Source organism: Sceloporus undulatus, chromosome 2, assembly GCF_019175285.1.
Source record: "Sceloporus undulatus isolate JIND9_A2432 ecotype Alabama chromosome 2, SceUnd_v1.1, whole genome shotgun sequence".
Lineage (NCBI taxonomy): Eukaryota > Metazoa > Chordata > Lepidosauria > Squamata > Phrynosomatidae > Sceloporus > Sceloporus undulatus.
This window is the reverse complement of record NC_056523.1, coordinates 3,983,151-3,992,870: the sequence shown is the minus strand read 5'-3', so window position 1 is coordinate 3,992,870 and position 9,720 is coordinate 3,983,151. Positions and strand designations below refer to the sequence as shown.

Below are 9,720 nucleotides of genomic sequence, written 5' to 3'. Positions count from 1 at the left end.
GTACCCAGAGGCCAACGTGTGTCTGCTTCAAAAATGAGGTTGAGAGTGATAAATAGACCAACCCACAGGTCCTTATCAATTATGAAAATTATGTAGGGGATTATGAATTCCATTCAGTCACAACGCCTAACTCCAGGTGACGCCTTCTTCCTAACCTGCCCTGGTTTTTTTCAGCTTGGGGTCTACTTAATTTTAATAGAATCACAATTATAGAGTTGGAAGAACCAAAGGTCCAGCACCTTCTGTCCCAAAACCCCACATGCTTTCTGCATTTAGTGTTATTTCAACTGTTTAAAATGCTTATATTTCCTTGCTTTCATCTATCCAATGCTTTTGTCTGCTTACATTATGACTTGCTGCTTTATACTGTTCAAAACGAATGGCATATGTTGTTGTAACTGCCTTGAGATTGTTTGATATGGGATGGGACAATAATTTCCAATAAAGATAACATACAAATGAAAGGCGGGCGTGATTCTGTCAATCCATTCACTCAGTAAGAGTACTCTATTGGGAATCTTCCACAGGCGTTAAAGGAATTACTATAAGGACAAGCGGGATTTGGGCCATTTTAAAAAATGCTACAATTTTTTTCTCCATATATGTTTTATCTTTCTAAACTATGTTTTATTCTTTTAATAACTGTTTTATACCTAATCATTTAATTCTTTTTAATGTACTTTTTATTACAAATGTTTTAATTGTACTGTTTTTTAATGCTGTGAAGCTGCTCTGAGTCCCAGTCCTGGGAAAAGAGAGGATACAAATAATAATAATAATAATGATGATGTTGATGAATTGATGATGATGAAGGAATCTGGCACGATTTCCTTTTCTCTCTCCACAGCCACTGATATTTTTAAATGTAAAGTGGCTTTGCCACACCTTTTAAAGGCCTCTCTTCCCACTACCAACATCTCTCTGTCACTAATTCCTTGCATATTTCCTTCAGAACCAGTCTTCTTTCCAATTTCCTGATCTGACAAGAGATAGAGTTCAGGATGACTTACCTGCAGCAGAAGATCTGAGCCAGCAAGGCAAGGAAGGCAGAGGTGGTGTTGGAAAAGTGGGATCCAAGAGCTTTATACGTTCTTTTCGCCTTGAAGGAGGGGTCAGTGATGCTGGCATTAATTTGGTTAAATTGCAGGTCATCCCAAATTGTTAAGTGTCTGTCATTAGTTAATTATGAAGACATCTGGCATCAGCATAACTTGCCCCAAATAATTGCTTTCATGTTCCAGGAATACGTGGGTTTAAAATGTGCTTAGTACTTTGATGCATCTTGCTTTACTGTTCTTTGTTGTCCCTTTAAAGGCCTGCGGTGTTTTTGTTCATTAATGTTGATTCTGAGCAGCCAGCTGTGCAACATAAACATCCATTGTAGGTTTTATTAATTTCCACACCAAGCTGTTCCATTCTATGGGAGGCTCCATGGCATATTTTTGGCAGGGATGAGGATGAAAAATAATAACTCACAAAGTAAAGCCTAGTAGGTGCAGGAGAAATTTGTTCCAGATGGAACTGGTTTATGCCTCACAATGTTCCCTTTCGCATGCACAGATGAATCCTGCCCCTTACAAACCATTCATCAGTCCTTGTGGCTAAAGGTATGAAGCAGGGAGCATTCTACTGATGAAGAATATGCATAATGGAGGTTTACAACAGAGATTGGACATTTCTGCACCGAAGGTAAAACACGATGAAATTGTAGGTGTGGATTCAGGGCATACTGCCGATTAAGGTCATCTGATACCAGAGCTGAAATGAGGTCTGTAATGCCAAGGTGCTGAAAGACTGCAAGTGTAAACGTAAAGGAGGTTAACATGCTTCTACAAAGTGCCTGAGTTGTTTGTCCTGGGAGTTTTCTCTGCCTGCTGTTGTGAAAGTCCAAGTTATCACACGACGGAAATTGGAAGTATAATCCATGTCATCCCGAACGCAATCATGGGTATTCACGTTTTTGGGGAAAGGTATCACACGCATTGCGTTTATGACAGGGTCTCTGCCGCGTGGAACTGGGGCTTTTGCGTACTGGGCGATTTGATTCGCATGCTAATGCAAATGTACTTTCACCTGGATTCGATTGCCCATCCGCATTCGCGTGAAAGTGCGCCCTTCCGCAGGGCTTCTGAACTGAGTGCATACTGGCTCTCCTTTTTGGAGCGTGTTGGCGAGTGTACTTAATAAGTGGATTGGCGATATCCGGATTGGGGCTCTGTTCGATCTCAGTGCGAATGGGTCTGGGTGTGAATTCCCAGTCCTGAACTCCGTTGCAAGACCCCCAGATTCCAACTCTCCCATGATTCCCTGTTGCAATTTGCTCCATTTTTCTTTCCGGGGGTCTTTCCTCTTGCCGGTTCCAGGGAAGCTGGGAGGAGCGCGCTTGGCGCGAGGGAAGGTAAGCTTGCATTCCTTCCAGGGGTTTGTCTGCAAAGTGGGGTTTAAGTTTACCCGCTTGTGACGAGGGGGGGTTCTTCCAATGTTCTTTCTGCTCCTCTCCTTCGGTGTGCAACCCATCCCATCATCCCCTGCCCTTCTCCGTGGGGACCCATCTGAACCCTCCTTCTACCTGCCACCGTCCCATCACCATCGCCTTCTCCAAGGTGTCCATCTGCACCTCTCCTTCTGCCGCCACCAGTCCCCTCCTCCACTGCCTCCCCCAGGGCCCTCTGAACCTCTCCTTCTACCTGCCACCGATCCCATCATCCACTGCCTTCTCCCAAGGTGTCCATCTGCACCTCTCCTTCTGCCTGCCACCAGTCCCGTCATCACTGCCTCCCCAGGGCCCATCTGAACTCTACTTCTACCTGCCACCGATTCCATCATCCATGCCTTCTCCCAGGGGGGCCCATTGCACCTCTCCTGCCTGCCACCCATCCCATCATCCACTGCCTTCCCCCAGGGGCCATCTGAACCTCTCTCTACCTGCCACCGATCCCATCATCCACTGCCTTCCCCAGGGTGTCCATCTGCACCTTCTTCTCACCTGCCACCAATCCCATCCTCCACTGCATTCCCCAGGGGCCCTCTACACCTCTCCTTCTGCCTGCCACCGATCCCATCATCACTGCCTTCTCTAGGCCCTCTATCTGCCCCCCTCAATTGACCTGCAACCCTCCCAGAGAAAGCCCTTGACAAGTCACACTCTCTCAGCCCATAGGATGGAAATGGTGAATCCCATGTGAACAATCCTCCCATAGCTAGCATGTGCATATATATGATCGCTCCTAGCTATAGTTATTTACCCGCCTGTAGACCTTCCTGTAAATGTATGAGTGTTTCTGGGTATGATATCAAGTAATATTTTTTGTTTGCTTTCTTTCTGATCTGCAGCACGCTGGTGACATTCTGGACACTGCAGCATCTGAGTTGGGACCCCCGCTTTGCTGGACTTGCTTGGGGGATAACCTTCCCTGTCTTCCTCGTTGTGTTCTTCCAAACTTCCCTGGCACCAACTTGTACAAAAGCCCAGGAGACAAGCAATCGTTAAATAAAGATTTTATTTGATTTTTGTCTATCTATTACTAAACTGCCGGATTATATGCATACATATAAATGTGTAATATACACCACCAGACACAGAGCATATGTGATTTCTATGTGAATATATATATATATATATATATATATATACCAAACACAACACACACAACATACATACACACACAGACATGGACACTTATCTAATAGACAAATATATATACACATTCAGCAATGCACACACACATCTACAGCAATTATGTTGTATATATTTCCCCATATATATATTATATAATATATATATATAAATACACACACATATATACAGATACATATATGGTATTTTCGTACCTACATGTATACATACATACATACACTCACACCCATACCCACACTCTCTCAACACACACACGGACCCCAGGGAATAATTAGGTGTGTGTGTGTGTTTTATATATAAATATCTCTATCTCTATCTATTATCTCTATTATACACGCCCACACAGAGAACATTTAGTAACAAAAACTATAGACTACATATAATATATATGCAAACCCACAGAGCACATGAAACTACATATATATGCATGTGTGTGTGTTTCTGACACGCAAACAGCCAACAGTCATATATATGTACACATATATAATACAATACAAACCACACCCCCACACAGAGCATATGTACTTCTATGTGTGTATATAATTTCATGTGTGTATACACACATACACTTACACACAGACACTCACACAACTAGAGCTAATGTAATCATATATATCTCCATATATATGCACACAAATACACCAGAGAAAATTTAGTTACAATATATATACATACATATACATGCCAAGGCATGCCAGGGCATGTGAATCATACTGTGCATACACACACACACACACACACCACAGAGCATATGCTATTTTATAGGTGTACTACTATTTCAATATTATTAGATATATATATATATATATGACACACACACCACACAAATGCAACTATTTGTGTGCATATATACCCACACACCCCCACACAGAGCAGCAGTATGTAATAATATATGTGTGTGTGTGTGTATATATATATCTACACACACACCTAGAGCAAACATATAATATTTCCATGCCTATGTTCATATACATACACACACTCACACACACACACACGCGGACGGCGGCATTGCTAATTTGTTGCAAGGGAAGGTAATTGTTACATTAAAACCAAGCAGGATGTAGAGAGAGAGGAAACAGTAATGGGCACGTTGTATCGCATTGTTACGCATGGAGCTTGCTCTCCAGCTGTTTACCGGGCTGTCATGCAGGCATGAAAACAGGAAAAGGACGTGACCTCCCTTTTCACCCGGAAGCGTTTAAGGTCGCAACCCATGCAGGGCACCACTGGCATGTGCGAGCGGCCGATACGAATCGGCCAATCCACATGTTAAGCTCCGGTTTGGTAAAACATTCTGCACTGAATGCACTTCGCGCGAATGCAGATTGGGCAATTCGAATCCTCCAATGCGGAAGGCTCCCAGGTATGAAAGTACATCCGCATAGCATGCAAATTCGAATCCCAGTAGCAAAGCCCCAGTTCCACGTGGCAGAGACCCTGTCTGATAAACGCCGTTTGCTGGCATTCTGAATGCACTCCAAACGCATTCCACAGCAACCCAATTAAGTAAATTCACTGAACTAGTGAATCCAAATCCTATTCGCAGGCTACTTCGTACTCAGTTTGATGTTGTTTTGTGTGATATGCAGTTCTGCTGTGACCCTGGTATCCCCCCCCCCCGCATCAATTCCCATGATCCTCCATTTTGTTTTGGCTTCTAGGGCTCCTGGTCCCAGCAGCCAGAGGAAGAAGCAGCTGTTTTTGACCGAGGAAAGAGTGGCTCTCCATGGCGTCCTGCCAAGCCCCTTGTGCCCCTCAGAGACCTATTTGCCTGCCTTTCTTCCTCCAGGGCCAGGGGGCTTCCTAAAGAGAGAAAACATCCTCCCCTTTGATTAGCCCCAAAGCAAGTTACAATAAAGTTAAAAAATCAAACCCTAGACCTACTCCCCCCATTCCCATATACATGGCTGTGCCACCATTAGGGACAATGGGGCTGTCCCTAATGGCAGCATGTGCTGCGATTGGGGACAGTGGTGGCTTGCCATCTCCAGGTAATGAGGCATCATTGTATTAGTATTAGTATTTAATATACAAACAGAACTAGCAAAAATGCACTTCAGAATCAGTAAAAGGAAATGTCTTGAGTTTGTGTTATTGGACTATCCAACTAAAAAAAATTCCAGCTGGTACAGCAACTGTAATAGAGTTTTATTTTATTTTATTTATTATTTCATTTATTTATCTGAGTTCTGCCACCTTTCCAGCTGGTACAGCAACTGTAATAGAGTATTACAGTAATTTCTGTGCTGCCTTTCCCAGAAAGAGACTCAAGGCGGCACAGAAATAATAACACTTAAAAACCATTAAAACATATTAAAACGATATAAAATTACAAACACTAAAACTACATACCCACCTCATATAGAGTATCTTTTCAAAAGCAGCATGTGAGGAATTTACACATTTTTATTTGCATGTTGCATAGAATTTTTATTTGCATATTGCATAGAGTGGTCTTGGTTGTCTCTAGCAGCCCTTCCTCTTTCAGTTAAATTTTCTATTAGCATAACCTTCCAGACCTTTGTATTCTTATCTATATCTGTCCTTCGCTCTCTGCAACTCAAGGTCACTTTATCCTCACAACAGCCACCCAACAAAATAGGTCAGTGTGTGTATGTGAGAGAGAAAATAGGCAGCTGAGGTTGTCCAGTAAATTTTGTGGCTCAGTGGGAGTTGAAAGCTGGTTTTCCCAAGCCCCTGTCCAATATCCTAGCACCTGCATCACTCTTTGCTGTTGCTGTTGTGGTTGTTGTGTGCCACCGTGGGAGTGTAGTGATTTGAGTGGTTTTGAGTTATCAAGAACATTTTTGCTCAGAGGCTCACAAATCTGATCAGGAGAGCATTAAACTGAGTCCTGGTGGGGAGGGCGACAGTATTTTGGAGGGCAAAATTCAGCAATTCAGAGAAATAGACTTAGCAAGAAAGGAGGGAGAATAGCTTTATGAGTTAAGGCTGTTTATACTTGTGAAGAGGTTCCATGACTTAAACCCAGGAAGTCAGGTTGAGAGCAACTGGGTAAAAATTCAGGTGTTTTCTGGGCTGCCGCAGGGCTGCATATGCGTGTGTGCATACATGCTCATGTGCTCCCATGCAGCACATGCACTGGAGGTCCCACCCCAGAAGCACTCCCCGCAGTGGGTGACACCAAGTTAGGGTATGCCACTGAGTTACATATTACTCATACAGTCACACACAGGTGCGGTCCAATACACATTAGTGCTCTGGCTTCAAAGACATTATCACTAGATGTCTTGTTCTTGTCACACATTATACACTGTTTACATCAACACCATATACAGAGCACACATTATTGTTTGGGGGTCCCAAGAGGGATAACACATACCACAAAATCACATTTTGAGCAACAAAGATGGCCACCTCTTGGATTTCAGAATGGATCCTACAGATACATGGGAGGTTCCTAGAGAACCGCAAAATCTAGGGAACTCCAAAAGGCAGAACTCCAGAAGGGTGACCCCCCAAAAAACTGAACTCCAAAAGCTGGAACCCCCAAATTAGGGAGGCAGGACCAAGAGTGTACCCTTTTAAAAGGAGGTGGGGCAACTGTCACTTTTAATTAGATGAGAAGTGGGTTCCTAATAACTGCTAATTACAATTGTTTACCGTGGATTCATCGAGAAAGTTAAAATGATAAATGTACAATGAACAGAAGTGTTGGAGCTGTAATATTGTTAAAGTTTTGTAAGAAGAAATGAAAACAAAGCTGATGATACAATTATCTCTAAGTATAGTAATGTAAATAAATGAAGAACTACTGTTATGTTTTAGTATGTTGGTATGAAATATGATATGTTTTATAGGTATGTAAATCTGAAAAGTAAAGAAATAAGACTAATGTTTTAGGCATGGTTGTACAGTGGGCCCTCCATGTTCGCTGGTGTTAGGGTCGAAGGACCCTCGTAAATGTAGAAAAACTGCAAATTAAAAAAAACCTATTCTTTTGGCCAAAGAGTAAACCTTAATTAAGAATCTCTAGGTTCTCCAGTTCAACACTATGGTCAACATATTCCAGACGCTGGTCATAGAAACATGCAGGAGGACATACAAACACCTAGAGAAGTGTTTTCTTTAGGAACATCTCCTTTCACCAGCATAGCTCTATGGTCAACCCCTGGCAGAGTTGTGCTGGAGGACTTAGAGCAGTGGTTCTCAACCTTCCTAATGCCGCGACCCTTTAAGACAGTTCCTCGTGTTGTGGTGACCCTCAACCATAAAATTATTTTTGTTTCTACTTCATAACTCTAATTTTGCTACTGTTATGAATCGTACTTCGCTTCAGAGCATAGCAATGCAAACTCCCTCTGGAGAATTCAGCCCAGAAAACCCCATGATAGGCTGACCTTGGGCAGGAAGTCACATTGTCTCAGCTTCAGGGCATAGCAAGGCAAACCCACTCTGCCGAACCCAGCATAGAAAACACCATGATAGGCTGACCTTGGGCAGGAAGTCACACTTTCTCAGCTTCAGAGCATAGCAATGCAAGCCCTCTCTGCAGAATCCAGTCCAGAAAACCCCAGTGGCTCAAAGTGAAACCGAAACTCATTGGCTGTGCCTGTGTCCCTCTTCCTTTTTGCAAGCTCTATGTTCTGAGACAAGAAGAAAGCCATCCACCTCTGCTGCAGTCAGTCCCCCTGAGCCGCTAAGCAATCAAGGAGCCTGTGGCTGCCCTGCAGCCTTCAGCAAAGGCTAGAAGCCTTTTGTTTGGGGCTCAGAGGGTGTTCTTAAGAGACCCCTGTGAAACAGGGTCACGACCCCCAGGTTGGGAACCAATGACTTAGAGATTCCTAGAAAGAACATAATAATCCAAAAGAATGGAATGATCTGCCGGAGGAGATCCGCCATGTAACATCTTTAGAGGCCTTTAAAAAGGCAATAAAAACGGATCTCTTCCTGCAGGCCTTCCCAAATTGACCTCCTTGCACTGTTCACTCTCCAGTTGGGAATTATTGTTTTTAATGCTATTTTAAGGTGGGAGGGAGATAGGGAATTGGATTTTAAATGTTTTGCCATGTTTTTACTTGTGGTTTGTTGTGATCTATTTTTTATTGTTCTTATGTTTGTTGTTACCCGCCTCGATCCAATATAAGGAGAGGCGGGATACAAATAAATATTATTTATTATTATTATTATCAAATCTGCAAAAGTCAAAGCTGCAGATGTGGAGGGCCAATTGTATCATTTTTTGTGTATAGGTCAAGCTTCTTAGATTTCATTGCCCTTTATAGAGAGCCCTTAGAGGGCCTCCATACAGCAATGACTTGTATGGGGCAAGTATATAATGGAGTTGCTTGGTAGGCTTGGCTTCTTGGCAGCCAGTCAGAGTTCAGGTAGACTCCCGGGGGGAGTTTGGGGGGGCTCCCAGGCAATTACAATACTGTATATAAAAGCAGGAAGGACTGAGAGGTTCTTCATTGAGAATCAGATAAGGAATCTGACTGGCAGTCAAAGAGGGATTCATACAGGAGAGGGGTTAGTCCAGAGGGGAATGTGATAAGCCTGCAAGGGTATGCTAATATAACCACACTAGGTTAACCGGTATCTGTGTGACTGAATTCCAAACATTGTAAATGAAGGCAAGCAGGCGGCTTAAGGTATGGAATTGATAAGGGGAAGACACTTGGGATCCTAACCTTTATATACTTGGGGAGAATGAGCAGGGTAAGGGCCTTATATCATGAAAGTTCAAAGGTAACTTCAAGCATATAAGGAATGTTGTGCAAAAACCTCAATCATTTATTTTGTATCCCAGTGTAAATTCAGGCTTGATTTTCACTCAGAGCCATTTAATTGACTATATAAATGTGTACTTCATTTGTACTTACTGCAGGTATGCATAGGTCCAGAATGGTCTCCAGATGTAGGGAGAGAGGAGAACCGACATTGAAAGCTTTCTCCATGGAGGAAATTGCAGGAAGAATGACCTTGGAACAGGTTATTATTATTTATTATTATTAACCTTTATTTATGAAGCGCTGTAAATTTACACAGCGCTGTACATGCAATCTTTTTAGTTAGACGGTTCCCTGCCCTCAGGCTTACAATCTAAAAAAAAAAAAAAG

General features: G+C 42.8%; 1 protein-coding gene across 1 annotated transcript in view; it reads left to right on the top strand.

Moving 5' to 3' along the window:
• Positions 1-8,741: 8,741 nt before the first annotated feature.
• The window catches only part of LOC121923059 (zinc finger protein 420-like), a 21,048-nt gene continuing 20,069 nt past the window's right edge, over positions 8,742-9,720 (top strand). Inside the window, exon 1 of the mRNA XM_042453181.1 lies at positions 8,742-9,592. Coding sequence (XP_042309115.1) covers positions 9,461-9,592 — 132 coding nt within the window. The 5' untranslated portion in view covers positions 8,742-9,460. The remainder of the gene's footprint in view (positions 9,593-9,720) is intronic.